General features: G+C 34.8%; 1 protein-coding gene across 4 annotated transcripts in view; it reads right to left on the reverse strand.

Annotated features, from left to right (window-relative positions):
- LOC106057095 (cadherin-23-like) overlaps positions 1 to 19,898 on the reverse strand; it is a 32,428-nt gene extending 12,530 nt beyond the window's left edge. Inside the window, exons 1-14 of one of the 4 annotated variants that reach the window (XM_056016338.1) lie at positions 19,257 to 19,898; positions 16,869 to 17,036; positions 16,694 to 16,762; positions 15,362 to 15,464; positions 14,659 to 14,841; positions 12,045 to 12,185; positions 11,516 to 11,647; positions 10,669 to 10,768; positions 9,367 to 9,437; positions 8,612 to 8,711; positions 7,731 to 7,830; positions 7,073 to 7,176; positions 1,571 to 1,757; positions 643 to 820 (exon numbers count right to left, since the gene is read on the reverse strand). In XM_056016338.1, coding sequence (XP_055872313.1) covers positions 643 to 820; positions 1,571 to 1,757; positions 7,073 to 7,176; positions 7,731 to 7,830; positions 8,612 to 8,711; positions 9,367 to 9,437; positions 10,669 to 10,768; positions 11,516 to 11,647; positions 12,045 to 12,185; positions 14,659 to 14,841; positions 15,362 to 15,464; positions 16,694 to 16,762; positions 16,869 to 16,949 — 1,549 coding nt within the window. In that variant the 5' untranslated portion in view covers positions 16,950 to 17,036; positions 19,257 to 19,898. The remainder of the gene's footprint in view (positions 1 to 642; positions 821 to 1,570; positions 1,758 to 7,072; positions 7,177 to 7,730; positions 7,831 to 8,611; positions 8,712 to 9,366; positions 9,438 to 10,668; positions 10,769 to 11,515; positions 11,648 to 12,044; positions 12,186 to 14,658; positions 14,842 to 15,361; positions 15,465 to 16,693; positions 16,763 to 16,868; positions 17,037 to 19,256) is intronic. The other 3 variants (XM_056016337.1, XM_056016341.1, XM_056016339.1) reach the window with 3 other exon arrangements.

Raw genomic sequence — 19,898 nt, forward strand, 5'->3', positions numbered from 1 at the left:
AACTGCCTTAATTATACTTTTTTTTAGAAGCACATATAACTTCAGTCTACACTACAATCACATTGGGTAGTATTGACATAATGTGTGCTTACAATAATTGTAACTTTTTCCTCATAAAAATTGTTGAAATAATATAATTTTATTTGTTATTTTTTATTAAATAATATGTTACCTGTTTTAAACTTGAAAATAATTGATTTAAAAAAAAAAATTGCCTAGAAAGAGATTTTTACAAGAACGGCATACAGAAAAAGAAAAGAGGCCCAGGGCCCAGGAAGAAAACTCTAAAATAAATAACACAAAAGTAGAGGTTTGGTAAAAAAAAATCCTTTGTAATGTAAATTGAGATTGTGTCAGTAATAAATTTGATTGGTTATAATTAACTAAAGATACCCCTTTTTCAAGTTGGTATACAAAAAATGGATAACAAACTTGTGTTTCTGTATTGGATGCAATACTAAAGAGCATGTCTGCATTATGCTTAAATGTTCAAAAGTGATATTCGTAACTAAATGTGCCTTAAGATAATTTGTATAGTGTGATGAAGATAGTTAAAACGGAATTATGAGTCACCAAACAAAACGTGGTATCTCATAACTGTCCAATGGTCTGGCCATTAAGTATCTTATATGCTAAACTTACCAATATAAGCGATTGACCCATCGCTGTACGCAGAAATGTAATTCGTTGAGTCGGAGGGCAGGGCCTGGATGACCTCATAGGTCACTTCATTGTTGGGCGCAGTCTTGTCGTTGTCCACGGCGTAGATGTTGCCTAAACTTCCGAGCTTCGTGCCCTGGTTGGCAGTGAACACTTTGGTCTGGAAATAGAAGAGCGAGTCACGGACCATTTATGGTTCTGCTACAAGCATTAAGGGGAGATACTTAAGACATGCTCAAATGTGCACGTTCTTATCCCATACTTTAAAACCATTTCTCTCTCTCTCTCTCTCTCGTCACATGAGAGTTTGCGAATGGAAAAGATAGTTCGAGACGTCAAAACAACAGCTTACACTACCCCTTTAAAAAAAACACAAAGAATTACAGTACACTTTAAACATCAAGGTAAAACACAACTTCGGGTGGCCTGGGGGGTAAGTGATAAAGCGCTTGGCTTACGAACCCAGTGGTCTCTCGTTCGAACCTTGGTAAAGGTTGGATTCTGAAATTTGGGATTTTTAGGACGCCCCTAAGTCCACACTACTCTAATGGGTACCTGACATTAGTTTAATAAAGTAAAGGAGGTTGGTCGTTGTGCTGGCCACATGAGACCCGCGTTATAAGTCGGGTATAGAAACAGATGACCGTACAATATCTAACCTATATATTGCAAGGTATGCAAAACACAGCTTCAGGAACAGTATTCACTACAGCTCTATCGCAAACAAAATACATTTAATTCACAATTAAAATGATCGTATCTTAAAACACTTTCAACCGAATCTTAATATTCCAACTTGTGTTAATTGAATAATCATTATGAGCTCTCCTCCCCTAAGGAAAGTGACATAGGTACAAATATAGAAAACTTAAAATGAGGTGCAAGCATAGTCTAAATATACAACACATACAGATGATGCGCCAAAGTCACAAGTGTTGTCGTTGATGTCGTGGACCTTAATGTACACTGGGGCTGTACTGGTGGCTCCATATCTGTTCTTGGCCTCCAGTTGGAGCACCACGTTCTCAGGGTACCCCGTGGCCTGGTCAATGTCGTAGTCCACGTTGAATGAGATGGTAGATGATGACTTGTCATACCTACGCACCAGAGAAGTAGCATTTAGACAAACTGTCAAATAAAGAGTAAATAACAAATGAATAGCAACTGACTAATAGACAGTTACTGACAAACTGACAGTTTCTGATCAATAGACACTTAGAAGTCATGTGTTTTGATGTAATAGCAAACCTAGGCTTTAATCACCACTTATTAGTGTCACATACTAGTTGGAGAACCATTGTGACAGAAAGTGATTTAGTAGTCATGTAACTATTTCGTGCGTAGTCACGAGAAAATAACAGGTCTGTAACTGACCACGAGGTGAAAACCTCAGTTGATTCAGGGCTCCAGTGGAGTAAGGAGCGATATATGTTTTTTTCTGTGTAGTATCATGTAAAGTAGATTGACTTAGAGATTTGAAGTGAATTATATATATTTTAGAACATTTCTACTGAATTTGTACTGGATACGATATACAATTCTTGATGGCTGGACTCGCCAGGTTATTATATACTATTTCGTTCAGATTCATAAATGTTTTGTCTGCTGAGAAAGTGTTACTTCTAATATATATGTGTCGTGGTCTAATTATTCAGTAACCTTGGTAGCATTACGCGTTAACAAAACTGATGAAGACAAAAGTTATTCTAAATTTTAATAAGGCCAGAAGAGACCCTCATATCATACATTAGCGGAACACACCAGGACTTGACAATTAGTCAAACAGCTTGCTCAGGTAGGAAAGAAATCAGGAACCACGCAGTAAGGCTCGTAATAATAGAAATAACAACAAAAATAGCACCTACAATAGCACTTAGAAATATGTCTTCCAGATGTGAAATACATTTTTTATATCAATTTTTTTTTAATCAATATGTTGCCAAATGTAAAACAGCATGTTATGTCAATTGAGTGCATAACCTATATTTTGTTATAAATAGCATCTGCAGACCTACTGAGCTCATTAACGCTGGATGGTTGTCGGGTCGTGCGGTTTGCGCGCCTGACTGTCGTTCGGACTTATGATGGTCCCGGGTTCAAACCCTGCCAGCTCATGCGGGAGTTTGGACTAGGAAGTAAAGTATTTTCTTATCTTATCTTATATAATACAGACGTTACTTCAAAAAAGAAGATGATTACGTCCTACGCGTCATGCATTTAGTCATGCATATTAACCAATGACTTAAATTCTGCCAAGTCACTGGTTTTCCTGGCTAGCTCAGGCAACCCATTCCATGCTCTAATAGCACTAGGGAAGAAGGAGTATTTGTACAAATTTGTCCTAGCATATGGGACGAGGAATGTGCCTTTATCTTTGTGTCTTTCAGAGTATTTTATTAAATTTTGTTTTTGTATTTGAAGATTATGGTTCAGTGTTTTATGTATGATTGCTACTTTACTTTTGAGCCTTCTGTCCTGAAGGCTTTCTAAATTTAGTGATTTTACTAAAGGTGTTACTCTAGTCAAATGTGAATATTCGTTTGTTATGAATCTCACTGCTCTATTTTGTGTCTGTTCCAGTTTCTTAATGTTTTCTTGAGTTGAGGGGTCCCAAACGGAGGATGCATATTCTATTATTGGCCTAACCAAGGTTAAGTAACATTTTAGTTTTATGTTCTTATTTGATTTATAGAAATTTCTTTTAATAAATCCTAATGCTTTGTTTGATTTTTTTGTAGTTTCATCAATATGTGGATTCCATGATAGTTTTTCATTTATTATAACACCTAGGTATTTTGCGTCTGTGATACTGGTTTGCCATGAATAAGATAAGTGGAATTAATTTGTTTTAGTTTTTTTGTTACTCTTAACAACTGACATTTTTCTGGGTGGAAAGACATGCTCCAATTTGATTCCCATTTCTGTAATTCATCTAATTCTCTTTGTAAAATATCTGTGTCTTGTGTTGTTTTTATTGTTCTATATATTATGCAATCGTCTGCAAATAATCTGACTTTTGTTCCTGAACTAATGCAATTTGGTAAATCATTTATGTAAATTAAAAATAGTAGTGGACCCAAGACTGTACCTTGAGGTACACCTGAGTTTACTGTTATCGGTGTTGATTTAGAGCCATTTATTATTACAGTTTGTTCTCTCCCTATCAGAAAGTCTTTAATCCACTGATGCAGTGGACCATTAATGCCGAAATATTTTAATTTTTTAAGCAAACTATGGTGGTGAACTTTGTCAAAAGCCTTAGAAAAATCTAGTAAGATAGCATCTATTTGTTCACTATTATCTAAACCTTTTGAAAAATCATCAATTAGTCCTATTAGTTGTGTTTCACATGATCTATATTTCCTAAAGCCATGTTGGTATGGTGTGAGGACATTATGTTTGTCTAAGTGGTTTATGATGTTGCTACATATTATGTGTTCTAGGATTTTACATGTGATGCTGGTAAGTGATACTGGTCTGTAGTTCCCTGGGTCAGATTTTTCTCCTTTTTTAAATAGGGGGGTGACATTAGCTTCTTTCCAATCCTTTGGTACTCTGCCCTGGTTAAGTGAAGCCTGAAAGAGTATTTTGAACACTGGGGCTAGCTCATTACTTAGTTCTTTGAGTAATCTAGCTGGAATACCATCAGGTCCAGAAGCTTTATTTGGTTTGGTGTTGGCTAATAGTTTTTGAATTCCATTTTCTTGTACTACTATATCTTCTATGTTGTCTACTTGGTTCAAATTCAGTAATATGTCTTTGTCTCCTGGGGCTGAGAATGCTGATGCAAAGTATTTGTTTAGAATGTTTGCTTTAGTTTCATTATCATTATGTATTATGTTATGTTCATCTTTTAATGGCGCTACGCCTGTTGTTTCCATTTTCTTAGACTTAATGTATGACCATAGGTTTTTGTTGTTATCTTTAGATATTACATTGTTTATGTATTCACTCTGCAGCTGTCTGCTTACTTTTTGGGTTAAGTGTTTAATTTTTATATACTTTTTGTAAACTCTTTCTGCATTAGTTTCTTTAAATTTTCTATAGAGGTTTTCCTTCTGTTTACAAAGCTTCTTTAGTCTATTATTAAACCAGCATTTATTTATTTTGTTTGATGTGTATTTAGTTGGTATATGATTTTCTATTATGCTTTTAAGATGGTTTTTAATGAAATTCCAGAGGTCATCGACTGGTTGGTTAATGTCTTTTTCTAATAAGAATGTTTGTTGAAAGTTTAGTGCAGCTTGGTGTAGTTGTGTTAGGTTACATTTATTCCAGAGTAAGATTTTTCTTTTGGGTTTTGTATTGGCTACTGCTTTTATCTGACTGTGTATTTTTATGATCTCATGGTCTGATAGACCAGGGATAATTTCATAATCAACTACTAATCCAGGTCTGTTGGTTAAGAAGAGATCTAATGTGTTGTTTAATCTAGTTGGCTTTTTAATGATTTGATCTAAACTTAGGTTGTGTAAAGTTTCTATGAAAAGCTCATTTATGTCCTTAAGGTTTTGGTGTTTATCTATGGTTAGTGTTTTCCAATTTATATCAGGTAGGTTGAAATCACCCATAATCCAAAAAACTGCATTTTTATTTGTCTCTTTAAGTGTAGTAATCTGATTACATAGTTCCTGCATGTATTCTAAACTAGAATTTGGTGGTCTGTAAATGCTGCCTATTATTAGGGATGTTGAGGTGGTATTAATTTTACAAAATGTTGATTCTACATTTTTTGAGTTAGGTAAGGTAATTTCTTCTGCTATAAGAGTGTTTTTTATTGCTAAAAGAACTCCTCCATGATTATCAGCCCTATCTTTTCTAAAAATTTCATAATTACTATTGAAAATTTCTGCATTATAAATTTCAGGATGCAGCCAAGTTTCTGTTCCTGCAATTATGTCTGGTTTCTCACATTCTAATAAAATTTCTAAGTCTAATGTTTTGTTCCTAATGCTTTGAAAATTTATAACTAAGGTTTTAAGGTATTTTGGTATTACTTCTTTAGTAGGTTTGTTTAGTAAGGCTGTTGTATTAATTTTAATAGATTTAGGTTTAACAGGAGTGGATCTGGCTAGTGGTTGGTGAGTTTGGTTCGGGATGGTGTTTAGGATGTTGTATGGGTTAGAAGTGTCCGCATCAAAGGAATCAAACAGTCCTGATGTAAACTGAAGTAACCCACACGGTACACAGTGCCATGATGCGTCTTTGTTGCCTCTTAAGGAGCATCCAAAACATCTAAAACATTTAACAAACATTTAGCGCTACTTTAAATCAAGTTTTTTGGACAGTCGAATCCCGTTAATCGAATTACATTGAGCCGCAGTTGTTTTGGTTCTAATAACCGGCTGGTCCATTAAACAGGATCCTATTGTATTAAAAAATTAAATATTAATAAGTTGCTGGTTCTATTAATCAGAGTCAGATGTCTTTATAAAAAAACAAAGCATGCAAGTGACTTATCCTTAATCTACAAAATGTATCCCCAAACTGTTTGTTTCCTGTTCTCTGATTCCCAAGACATTTAAATTGCCTATTTCATGTTTGTAAAATGTTTTACAATGTTTTACCCGGATGTTTCTTCAGGGTTGAAGATAATTTACTTCCTAGTCCAAACCTCCCGCAGGACGACGGGGGATGGGAGCGGGCATGGTTTGAACCCGGGACCATCGATAAATCCAAACGACAGTCCAGTGCGCAAACCGCAAGACCAGGCAGCCATGCATGGGGCAGATGATGCATAAATTTCATGTTTGAATCTCAGCAGCTTGAATGAGAATGGTTTCATGTGGCCTTTTTACTTTCCCCTACTAATGCCACATACACATTCTAAGTGGGTTGGGGGACACACAAACATCCTTAAAATCCTGAAATTCGAAATTCCGTCATCGCCAGGATTAGGGCTCAAGAGTCTAAGCTCAGAGGCGGGCTTGGATGATTTGAGGCCCTAGGCAAAGTGGTGGCCCAAAATAAAAAATTAAAAAACCTGCCCATCCTCAACATTTAACTGGAATTTATGTATTGCAATTTCTGTAGTATAGATAGAGTCAGACTATTACCTTAGAGTTATAATTTTTTACATTGTTTGAGATCTGATACATGTTTCGCATTTTTTTCTACATTTTTTTTTAGTTTTGTGCGAGACAACTAATTGGAAACGCTAAGCGCCTGCCTAATTTGCTTTTGCCTAGAGCTGGTCCTGCTAAGCTTATAGCACGATAACATATAGTTAGTATATATTCTCTTTAATTGCAAGTGGCGTTCACTATCCGTTAAATCCTGGTTATTTCGTGTTTTGAACCTTTGCAATTCTTTGATCATATAACTATAGCTTTGTTTAATCAACTGAAAGAAAAAGAACCAAAATCACATTGTCATAAACATCAGGTCGAGCCTACTATTTCCAAAATCTTACCTAAACCTATTGCTGTTGTTCCCATTGATAAAATTCACGGATAATATTGAATCTTTTTCAGGGTCAGTTACAGAGGCATCAATACTACATGAAGACACCCCAGCCTGTTTGAAAAAAATTGAAAATGTGTTTATAATGTGAAGTCAAGGTTTGCCTTGGAGTTGAACTTATAAAGCAATATTATTTCTTTTATAACAGTTGGTATAAATGTTAAACTAGCATTATTGTGCCAACATTATAAATAAATTATACAATATATGACAAATTAGAATTGGAAATTTTTTAAAGTCTTGGTAAATGAAGTAATAAAGTTGCCCAGCAGCCCTTCATGACATGTAAAGAAAGAAGTAAAAAGTATTTTTCTAAAATCTTATAATCAAAGTATTTTTGGATAATATTATTCAAAAACATGGAAACTACAATAGTGTAAATTGTATCTTGTTTACTATTAAATATTAACATTTTGGTAAAGCACATATATACCCATCAGATCAAAGCGTTCAGAATAATTTGTTTAAAAGAGTTAAAACTTGAAAACCCAAATGAATCAGGGATACTATAGCATTTATTTTTTCCAACTTTATAGAAGTAGATTACATAAACAAAATACCGCCTGATTTAAAATTTTAGAACCTTAAAAAAAGTCGAAATTACTTACAGAGCCCTCGTACAGATCACAGTAATAAGCTATTTCATCAAACACTGGGGGTTCATTCTTGTTGATCACTTGTATAGTTAGAACATCGTTTAGAGAATCCCTGAATCATAGAAAATTAAATATAGATTATAACATGTAAGCGGTATAGGTTATAATCAACAGTCTTTTAAATTAAGTGTCCAAAAGGGTAATAAATATAGATCCATATTCCTATTTGTATAGCTAAAATCTTTACAAAACCTTTATGGTGTTTTTTTATTTAGAATGCCAGGCTATGTGATTCCCAAAACTTATTTGCTATACTTTAGCTGATAATTAATTGTAGCAGTGTTGTTTTCATGGTCATAATAAAGCTCAAATCAGGAGTTACTTTGCCTTCACTAGCGTAGAAGAAAGCCCACTGGTCTCTGAAAGAGACAACTAGAAAACTCCTATGAAGGTCATAAGACACATATTTGAGTCTCAAAGAAAATTCCTTGCCTAAGACAGGTTCAGACAATGAAATGAAAATTTTAATAGACCCTCGGTGAACAACGGCTTTGTCTGCATTAGTGTGTCATAATAAGCAGGTCGCGGTGGGTTTCCCTGGTCACGTGAACTCTCGTCTTTAATCTTCAGAAACAAAGACAATGCCTCATTTGTATCATTATTATTATTATTATCATTATGTGAAAAGCGAAATAATATTCATTCTCTGGCACTGCCAGGGTTGAGCTTCGTTAGAGAGAAACACAATTCATTGTAGTCCCAATAGCAGTGTCCACTGAGAAATTTTCTGGTGATATGGCCGGTCTGCAGAAGTTAAACCCTCTGTCAGGCAACGTGAATATTATTATTACTATCTATTAGTATTTCTTAAAGTTCTATATATATTAACCTACAGGTATCCGTCAGTTGCCACGCAGGTGATGGTGTACTTGTCTGTGGTCTCAAAATCTAAAGGGAGAGCACCGTTGGGCAGATTCTCCAACCAAATACGATCTGACAGGAAACATACAGGCATAGACTGTTAAGAATTTAACATTAACATATACACATACACGTTCATGATTTTGTTTGTTTTTAATCCAGAGTTTCTCAATTATGTGAAGCCCAACCCCTTCACCCGGACAAAAAAATTCTTCCCCCCCCCCAAACATCCCCCACTTTAGACAACAATGTGGTCTTGGAATGAGTTGCTCTCGGAGTTTAATATAATACGAGAATATGAAAAAGAACTTTACAGTTTTTCTTTCCATGCCTATCACCAATACGTTTGGAATCCAATTTTACATCAGGTCTTTTTTTTTCGTAATATTTTTCTAGATAATTTGACGTTTTTTTGTTAAGTCTACGAAGTTCTTTCTGGGGTTTAATTACAGAATGGCAGCAGGTTCTTCCGCCCCCAAAGCAAGCGAATTGGTGATGGGATGAAAACTATCCTAGAGTGGGGGATGTACCCAACAGTATGAGAAGCGTTGATTTGGAATCAATATATTGTTTTCGTTTCAAATTACGACAAGGTTCTCACCTTAATGAGCTAACTTTCGCTGTATTTCTCATGCGTCTCTTTAAAATGGAATAAGTCACACCAAGGTGACACCACACTTTTGAACTAATTGGAAAGTTGAGCATCGATCTTGTGTCGTGTACTTACTTGATGAGTCAAATCGAAATTTATAAGCTTCGGCTGATGGGTTCACCGTGCACCTGGTACTTATGACGTCACTGGTGAAATAACACACAGAATATCATTTAAAAAAAAAAACTAACTTCGAAAGCTAAGATAATCAACGAGACAAATAAAAGTCTTGTAAATATGACGTGAGCTTCCTATAACTACTTTATAGTATGTTGCAGACAAAATAAACTAAAAAGATATAGTTTCCCTTTCAGACCTTAAGATCTATAAGGCAGATGTTGCAATGTCATTCAATTCTATGTCCCACAATTAAGGAGGATCTCATGTGGCCAGCACAATCTTGTGCAAAGAAATCAAACCAGAAAACCAATACTCTCTGACTTAATGTATATTTGAAACGTTAAGTGCAGTTGTTAAATCTTTTGCAATCATCTGTATAACTTACTATGACTTACGATCTTATATTTTTCAATAGTTACATATAATCACAATATGTAAAAATCAAAAAATATTTTAAAAATACCAGTACTACTAATGTCACATTCATTGACCCGAATAGCACAGTCCGAAGCAGCCATTTAAAATAATATGGAAAGACAAAGGCTTAGCCCTCGGCACCAAAATCAGACTGATGCGCTCCCTGGTCATGGCCACATTTTATATGCTCACGAGTCTTGGACGCTGACCGCAGAGCTAGAGAGGAGGATCCTAGCAATGGAATTGAGAGGCTACAGAAGGATCCTAGGTATCACATTCAAAGACCGCATCACAAACTAAGAGATTAGAGACATGTTACTGCAGCGATCGGACCCCATGATGACCTGCTAACTATTGTAAAAAAAAACGCAAGCTTAAATTCTACGGCTATATTACAAAATATGCAGGGCTCGCAAAGACCTTCCTTCAGGGAACAGTACCAGGAAAAAGAAGAAGAGGCAGACAGAGAAAGCGATGGGAGAACAACATAAAAGAATAGACGTGCCTGCAACTGAAAGAGGTTTGAAACAAGGCAAAAGACAGGGAGGAATGGAGAAAAACGGTCGACAAGTCTTGCTTGGTGCCCCAACGGTCCAACAGATAAAGGAATAGGTTAAGGTAAAGGTAAAACTTCATATAAAGGCATCACAAATTACTGACTTGTATTTCATCCGTCTCTCCCCTCTCCCTCTCTAGAAAGAACATTAAATAGCTACTATATAACTTATATAAGTGATAGTTCTTTCTGTTACTCCGCCACCCTCCCCACGACCTTGCATCGGTTTTTTCCTAATATTTAAATTTCCCATAGATTTGTATGTATTCCTATCCAAAACTTACTCAGTGAGGGTCAAGGCTGTTATAAGGGTACCACCAGTCGCGTCCTCAATTAATGACACTGTCTTTGGTAAGTTGGTGATGTCTGGTCTTGCATTGAGATCTGAATGTAGACATATTGAAAGTAAGTCCCCCAAAAATTAATTGATATAAAAACATTTAATCGTATAGAATGATATCGTCATATAACATTTTTTCTACCAAAATACGAAAAAATAAATACCGTTTAATGATATGTACATAATATTGGCTAAATTACGTACGTTTACTATCTTTCAAAAAAAAGTAACAAGAGGCAAGAAATGGTATAATATTTAATGGTATGAAATAAATTTATGACAAATAGAATAAAGAAACCCAAAAAGTTTTTAAAAAACATAATGATAATGTAAGAAACTTTGTAAAATTATTTGTTTAAATTTGTGGCTTGAACATATTTGTTATAATACATTCAGTAAAACCTCTAAATGCAACTTTGGTTTTACTACCGTCTTTTTTACAACAGAAATTTTTATTAACAGGCGAAGAGAGAATATAAACAGAATAGGTAAACAATCGCAAGAATAATATGTAGGTCACAGCTTGGTCTTCGAAGTTAAAAAAAAACAACTACTCTTCTACATCATATGTATTCAAAAAATATTTTCAATTATTTTTTTAAGTGATCTTTACTACAAGAATTTGTATCTGCTTAACTGATTTTACGGATAAACTTACGAAACTATTTACATATACTTACTATTTTGCCTATAAACTCAGTTCGAAATAGTCGGCTATTTAAAATGGACATAGTCCAAAAGTAGATAATTAAAGTGTAATGTAGGACAAGAGAATGACAAGAAGATTTTACCTGTTGTGACATCGATGACAAAATTACTGACAGTCGCCCTGCCATCTGTCACAGAAACGGTGAGTGCCACGTTGGCCTCGGTGGCAGTTCTCATGTCTATTGTGGTCTGGATCTCACATGTGGAGGTGGACGCTGTAGAATGTCGTCATATTAAAACAGACATGGTCAGTTAAATCAAACAGATTGGACCAGCATGACCAATTATTTGTAGAAAGTAAAATAACTTTAAAAAGCAATAATTCGATCTTATAAAGACTCCAAAATTAAAATATTATTTGTTTTTTTAATTTTTTAAATTAGCTAAAAATAGTTTCAACTCCCATAAGTATTACCCTCTCCCCCTTAAAAAAAATTACGAATAAATCAATAACATATACTTTTAATTGATCCAAACTCAAGTATGGTCTTCATAATACTTTAAAAAGAACATTTAAATACCCAGAAGTCTATTACGTATTGATTTAAGACATGAATACATTCACTGCGATCAGCCTTTTGTTTCCCTTGTGTGACGTATGAAGGCACGTACTTGTCATAATTTTAAAGTAGCTCACGACTGGCGATGTTTTCATGGAGCACGTAAGGGCGTCACCATCAGCGTCATAGGCGGTGACAGTGTAAATAGTGCTGCCAGCGGCAGTGACTGTGAATGCATCCAGTTGAACGGAATCTGAGGATATGAAGTGACATGAGATTAAACTGACAGAATGTGCCAATGTAAATTTCGCAATTTAACTCAATACATGTATATGTGTATATGTTATACATTTCTAGGACAATAGAGTTAGACCAGAAACCCCAAACCCTAGAAGAGGCTCCTCAACAAAGTTGTTTTGTTGTTGTTGTTGTTGTTGTTTTGTATGATAAACAGGATTATAACCTATAATTTCCTAATACAAATAAACTTTTCAAACTGTATACTTGCGAATCTTGGACGCTAAGTGTAGAACTAGAGAGGAAAATCCTAGCAATGGAACTAAGATGCCTTGAAGGACACTGGATATCAACTACATAGAAAGAACTAAGTAATGAGCTAGCCCCAGTGTTCAAAATACTCTTTCAGGCTTCACTTAACCAGGGCAGAGTACCAAAGGACTGGAAAGAAGCTAATGTCACCCCCCTATTTAAAAAAGGAGAAAAATCTGACCCAGGAAACTACAGACCAGTATCACTTACCAGCATCACATGTAAAATCCTAGAACAATTAATATGTAGCAACATCATAAACCACTTAGACAAACATAATGTCCTCACACCATACCAACACGGCTTTAGGAAATATAGATCATGTGAAACACAACTAATAGGACTAATTGGTGATTTTTCAAAAGGTTTAGATAATAGTGAATAAATAGATGCTATCTTACTAGATTTTTCTAAGGCTTTTGACAAAGTTCACCACCATAGTTTGCTTAAAAAATTAAAATATTTAGGCATTAATGGTCCACTGCATCAGTGGATTAAAGACTTTCTGATAGGGAGAGAACAAACTGTAATAATAAATGGCTCTAAATCAACACCGATAACAGTAAACTCAGGTGTACCTCAAGGAACAGTCTTGGGTCCACTACTATTTTTAATTTACATAAATGATTTACCAAATTGCATTACTTCAGGAACAAAAGTTAGATTATTTGCAGACGATTGCATAATATATAGAACAATAAAAACAACACAAGACACAGATATTTTACAAAGAGAATTAGATGAATTACAGAAATGGGAATCAAATTGGAGCATGTCTTTCCACCCAGAAAAATGTCAGTTATTAAGAGTAACAAAAAAACTAAAACAAATTAATTCCACTTATCTTATTCATGGCAAACCAGTAAGTAACACAGACTAAAAACGCAAAATACCTAGGTGTTATAATAAATGAAAAACTGTCATGGAATCCACATATTGATGAAACTACAAAAAAATCAAACAAAGCATTAGGATTTATTAAAAGAAATTTCTATAAATCAAATAAGAACATAAAACTAAAATGTTATTTAACCTTGGTTAGGCTAATAATAGAATATGCATCCTCTGTTTGGGACCCCTCAACTCAAGAAAACATTAAGAAACTAGAACAGACACAAAATAGAGCAGTGCGATTCATAACAAACGAATATTCACATTTGACTAGAGTAACACCTTTAGTAAAATCACTAAATTTAGAAAGCCTTCAGGACAGAAGGCTCAAAAGTAAATTAGCAATAATACATAAAACACTGAACCATAATCTTCAAATACAAAAACAAAATTTAATAAAATACTCTGAAAGACACAAAGTTAAAGGCACATTCCTCGTCCCATATGCTAGGACAAATTTGTACAAATACTCCTTCTTCCCTAGTGCTATTAGAGCATGGAATGGGTTGCCTGAGCTAGCCAGGAAAACCAGTGACTTGGCAGACTTTAAGTCATTGGTTAATATGCATGACTAAATGCATGACGCGTAGGACGTAATCATCTTCTTTTTTGAAGTAACGTCTGTATTATATAAGATAAGATAAGATAGAACGCATTACAAATGAGAATCACAACTTTATGTCATATCACAAGTTCCCCAGGGCTTGCAAAGACTTAACTTCAGGGAACAGTACAAGGAAAAAGAGAGAGGAAGAGGCGGGAACACAACATTCAAGAAATAAAAGAATAGAGTGTTCTGTTATTGAAAGAGATTCTATTAAAGGCAGAAGACAAGATAGGAATGGAGACGTTGACAGATCATGTGTGGTGCCCCAACGGTTCCACAGACTACGGGACAGGTGAAGGTGAAGCTACAGCTGTTGGTCACTACGCAGTTCATCATAGAGAAAGGACTTACCAGGTGACCTGCTCCAATATTTTACCCGAAATATAAAGAAAATACAAAAGCAAACCTCTCCATCTTCATGGTAATTCTCGAACATATAACTCTGTTCTCAAGCTATAACTGTCTACAACTGTCTCAAGCGTGGGCTATAACTGCCTACAACTGTCTCGTGTGACATTTAAGGTAAACATCAGAACCGGATAAAGATTCGATAAGGCTCTAAGCAATAAGAGAAGTAGGGCCCCTTGTAAATATAATAGAAAATAACTCTGGAGCAAGTGGGGGCGCTAATCTATTGCTTATGTTCCTATAAGTAAATCCAGCACTGGTTAAAACTTACCTTGGGGATATTTGGCGTTTGTAATCTTGGGCATAATGTTAGGTATTATGTCCACCTCAACCTCAATCGTTGCCTTGTTAGCGGACGTTCCATCGCGGCACTCGATGGTCAGTTTATAGGTAGGGACGGAGCTGTAGTCTAAAGCCTTTCCGTTGTTAGCCCCGACATAGTAAAGTCCATAAGCTGTTGGCATTAACAACGAGCAATTATCAATTATACACGAAGATATTGCAAATATGAAAGCTTTTTGATACTGTTGATTTCATAATGGACTTCAAGGTAGTCTAAACTTTGCTTGGTAGTAAATCTAGGTAGTAAGCTAGAGAGAGAGATAGGGAGAGAGAGAGAGAGAGAGAGAGAAGGTAGGTAGTTAAATATATCATATCTTTAGTACTATCTATCCATTAATCTTTATAGATAACCTCCACTCAAGTATTAGCTTAAATAGAGTTTGATGAAGATAATGTTACATTTAATGAGGACAATGATGCTGACGATTTAAATTGTGGTCTGTGTATCTATCTACACACAAATACAGACGCCCACAAACACACACACACACACACACTAGATAGATAGATAGATAGATAGATAGATAGATAGATAGATAGATAGATAGATAGATAGATAGATAGATAGATAGATAGATAGATAGATAGATAGATAGATAGATAGATAGATAAAAGCCTGCCCTAAAACTTACTGGTACTGGATTTCCCATTAAGCCAAACATCGAAGGGTCCACCCGTTGGATCTGACTTGATCATGTTACAAATACATATTTTATCTACACTGGTACACGTGATCTGGGCAACAAACAGACAAAACAAGCAAATATTTAATTAAACTGAGTTGGTCTAAAAGACAGTGTGATGCGTTTATACGCTGCTGCAATGATAGTATATACTATCGTTATAGTAGTTAACAAGTCATGCGACATTTTAAAGTAATTATAATGATTACAGCACTATATAGGGGTGAACCTAAGAACTAGACTCTCACCAGAGTTTCATGATTATGGAAGCAGGTAATGTTTTACGTGGCTGGGCACATCCAAATGTGACGAACAGATTTCGACACTTCCAACGAAAACAAGGAAGAATTCAAACGAAAGCAATGAGTGTTACAAAAAATATATTCAGTTGGATCTATTTGTTTTAGTGAGAGACTTATCGGCTTAAGAAACTCAAAAATTACATTCTAAACTTAATTTTGCGGCCCGCCACCTATTGCAAACAACACGGTACCCCCTCCTCCCTGTGCGTTATATTAACACAGCAAATTTGTAGCTGTCTTAAGAGTCGTTTGAACAAATGTTCTGTCTGAGAGGGATTAGCAAGTGCACATTTGTTAAACCTCTGTTTCCAGTGGCGTGTATCCCAAGACACTAGGGACTACAGACGAGGCCAAAGACTGAGCACCCCTGAGATTCCCCATTATTTTTCTCCTTTGTACCACAGCAGCCTAGCCGATGTCCATCATAAAACGACCCCTTGAAGTGTGTGGGTTGTGGCGTGTTTGTTTGGGGCTCACTTCCAACCTCGCCAGAGCAAATAACTCTCTCTGGCACCCCAAATGAGATTCTGTTTTATTTTTCTATTAATCTATTCCTCTTTGTTTAAAGATCGGTTCCACCAGGGCGCCACGTTGAGTCTGAGAAGCGTTCTTGATTCTAGTTACCTTTTTACCTTTACCTATCCCTGAGTCTATTGGACCGTTGGGGCACCAAGCAAGATTTGTCGACCGTCTTTCTCCATTCCTCCCTGTCTTTTGCCTTGTTTAAAACCTCTATCAATGGCAGACCTGTCCATTCTTTTATGTTGTCCTCCCATCGCTTTCTCTGTCCGCCTCTTCTTCTTTTTCCTGGTACTGTTCCCTGAAGGAAGGTCTTTGCGAGCCCCCGTGGATCTTGTAATATGGCCATATATTTTAAGCTTGCTTGCTTGCTTGAGTTTAGTTACACCAGCTAATAGGATAGGTCAGATACAAAAAGACAACAGAAGAGAACTTATCTATCTCTATATCAGCTACTTACGTCTTTAAAGTAATACTGGGAGGTATTCTTCTCATGAATTTCAAAGCTGGTAGGGAAATTGGAGATTGTCTGAAAAAAAAAAGACATGTATACTATTTTAAGATAGTAAAATGTCAAATCTATATTTTAAGTTTTATACTACTTTTTTTTAGGAAGAAATTATTAAGGTTCTTACCACTTGACTATAAGCTTGATCAATGGACACTAGCAGTAGTGCGACAAGGAAAACATAACTGTGTATTTTCTTTTCCTTCATTCATGAAAGTTTGTTATTGGAATGTTCTCCCTTGATCTATTTTTGTAGCTTTTAAAATGATATCAGCAAAGGGATACAATTAATGGTCTGTTGGAATCCATAAACAAATATAATTATAAATAAACTGGGCACAAGGATATAATGAGCTTGCATTGTCTAACAAAACATGAACAAAGAATTAAAGAGACGTATAGTAGCTTGTATTTCACTATATCCTTATTTTTAAATTTTCACAGCGCCTGATTCTTTTAGCAATGTCATCTTGTAAAGCTGGAGGGTTTCATGCATGGAGGCAAAACCATAGTCTTAAATAGCAAGCCTTTTGGGGTATCCGGTGTATAAAATAGAACGAATTGCTGCAAAGTTATACACTATTTCTAAAAAGTTATATGATCATTTTAGTGCACCTTTTTTTAGCACTGCTTACAATTTTTAAGCTTTTATTGACTTGCAAACATTGAAGCTCTATTTGTTAAACATTTCGTCTTTAGTTTCTCATGAAAATCTCCAGTAAAAAATCTTTTTTAGGACATTTCTTCACTAGAATCTTAAAGGTGGGATACCATGTTCTTAATAAACAGATATTAGTCTTCTTATTTCATATAATCAGTCGGCTAATTAGTGGAGAAATCTTTCATCTAATGAAGACTGCTAGGGGGATTTAATTACTCTGGTTCATACAACATGTTTCGAGTGCTCTTGATCTCGCTCTTAGATGCTTGTAAAATAAATTTGTTGCTTTGTATATGTACTAATATGTACTTCATTTTTTGGGACCCTAAAGAGGAAAAGCAGCTATTAGTTATATGAGGACTGTCTGTCCGTCCGTCTGTCATTTTAGTTTTTAATAAACCAAGCATGTTAGGATAACATATGGATAGGAAATCGTAATGCCCAATGTCCAAACTAATGTTAAGAGTTTATGTTTATTATTTGTATATTGCTACTTATTACACTGTACCTTTTTAAATAGGCCAAACTGATGGTACTAGGGGAGAAAAGGGACATAATTTAAAGTCAAATTAATGCTTTATAATAAAATATTTTACATATTACGGATTTTCTTTAAGACAATTTTCTTCCTACTCCCGGCGTCCCACAGATGGACGTGGAGATGCTGGACAGTATGGAACTGATTCAACTTCCATAATTATGAAGATATATTTATTTTCTCTATAAATGCTGCAATGATGATGTAAAGTAAATGATAATTTCATATTTTAACAAAAATGGTGTTACAATCAATATTGGTTTTCAATAAAAAAAATTTACAATATTTAAACACTTTAAGTTTGGTAAAGAAACAGTACCTATATATAAGTGACCTTTTTATTATTTCTATAATATAGGCATCCGAAATACATTTACTAATTTTAAACGGTTTTGAATAATTAAAAAAGAAAGAATACATTTAATGAATTAAAAATGCAAGAATTTGTTCTTAAAACATCTTTTGAGTTCTGTCTTATTATTACGAAACTAAAACAACCAATAGTTAATTTTTCAAAGGTAGATAACTGTTAGAAAAAGACGATATATTTAATTTTCCTTTTTGTCAGTGTTACTAAACTTAGAAATGTAAAGGTCTACTAGAGTTTTAGAATGTAGCCTTATATTCTCTTTACTAAAATGTTTTAAAACATATATAGATATTTCCATTCACAGATAGTTAAACATTTTAAAAGCACTATTTATAAGATACGTTATACAAGATTTGTAGGTATGTCTTTAGGAAGGAAAATTATTTCAAGGTATACAGTACATAAATTATAGATGAACGTCGAAAGCTTCATACATGTTGCTTAGATCGGGCGTAACACATTCGATTACAAATCCAAAGGTATACAATGCTTCCTTCCGTAGAGTGTAATTATTTTTTTTTTATATATTTAATCAGATTTTTTAATTCTTTTTAATTTTCAGAAATGAAAACACTGTATTGAGATTACCTAAAATATGATTTTTATTTAGCGGTGGTCAAAGAGACATTGTTACACACTTATTTGTTAGATGGGATGACCATGACTAAGGATTTTCTTTATTGTGGATTTCCTTTGCGTGTTTGTCTTCTATTGTTTTTTTTTACAGTCATAAATATCAACTAGATCTTTTGTGTTTCAGAAATAGTTTTAAAATTAAAATATCTATAAGATGTATCATTATCTATGAAACTGTTCCAAGGTTAAAATTCATCACCGTACAGTATATAGACGTAGCGGTTTTTTTTTCAATAAGACTTTGTTAAAAGCTACATATAGCATTTAATCCTGTTTGCGTTATTCTATTATAATCACTATTTAAACTGACCTTTGTACGCCCGCCCTTCAGTGAAACGTTTCCACTCGTATTAATCACAAGTTTTCATTTGATGTATCATATAACTCAAGGAAAACAAACACAGACACATGTAGAGACTTGGTAATATAACAAACTAAATTTAAATAAAACCTACTCGCCTCTTAAGTATTAACTATCAATACACTTAACCAATTGCTAATCGTCTGACTAGCCAATAGAAGTATTGGTACCCTAAAACTGTTGTCCTGAAAGTGGAGCTGAACCGGAAGTTATTTGACGAATGAACTGGGATTTACATTTAGCTTGATTTGTAAAGGTCATCGCCTTCACTATACCTATGCTATTTGAGCTCCATAGATCTCTTGCAATATTGTATTGAAAAGACTTTAGGGCCTGTCAGTAGCGCGGTGCAGATATCTGCCTATATCGATCACCTACACAGATAGTTGAAAGTGAAAGATCTAGGTCCGAAGGAGTGAGCGAAATGATTTTAGAGTGACATTGGGTGTCAGAAGTGACAAGTCTATTTATTTCAAATCAAATAACTGTTGACATTGGCACAGAATAAATGACCTCCTACAATTCCATATAAAAGATAGTGTCATCATTTGATATACGCCCATCTTAATGTACGTTAGTTTAAAAAAAATG

The sequence above is a fragment of the Biomphalaria glabrata genome, chromosome 17, assembly GCF_947242115.1.
Source record: "Biomphalaria glabrata chromosome 17, xgBioGlab47.1, whole genome shotgun sequence".
Lineage (NCBI taxonomy): Eukaryota > Metazoa > Mollusca > Gastropoda > Planorbidae > Biomphalaria > Biomphalaria glabrata.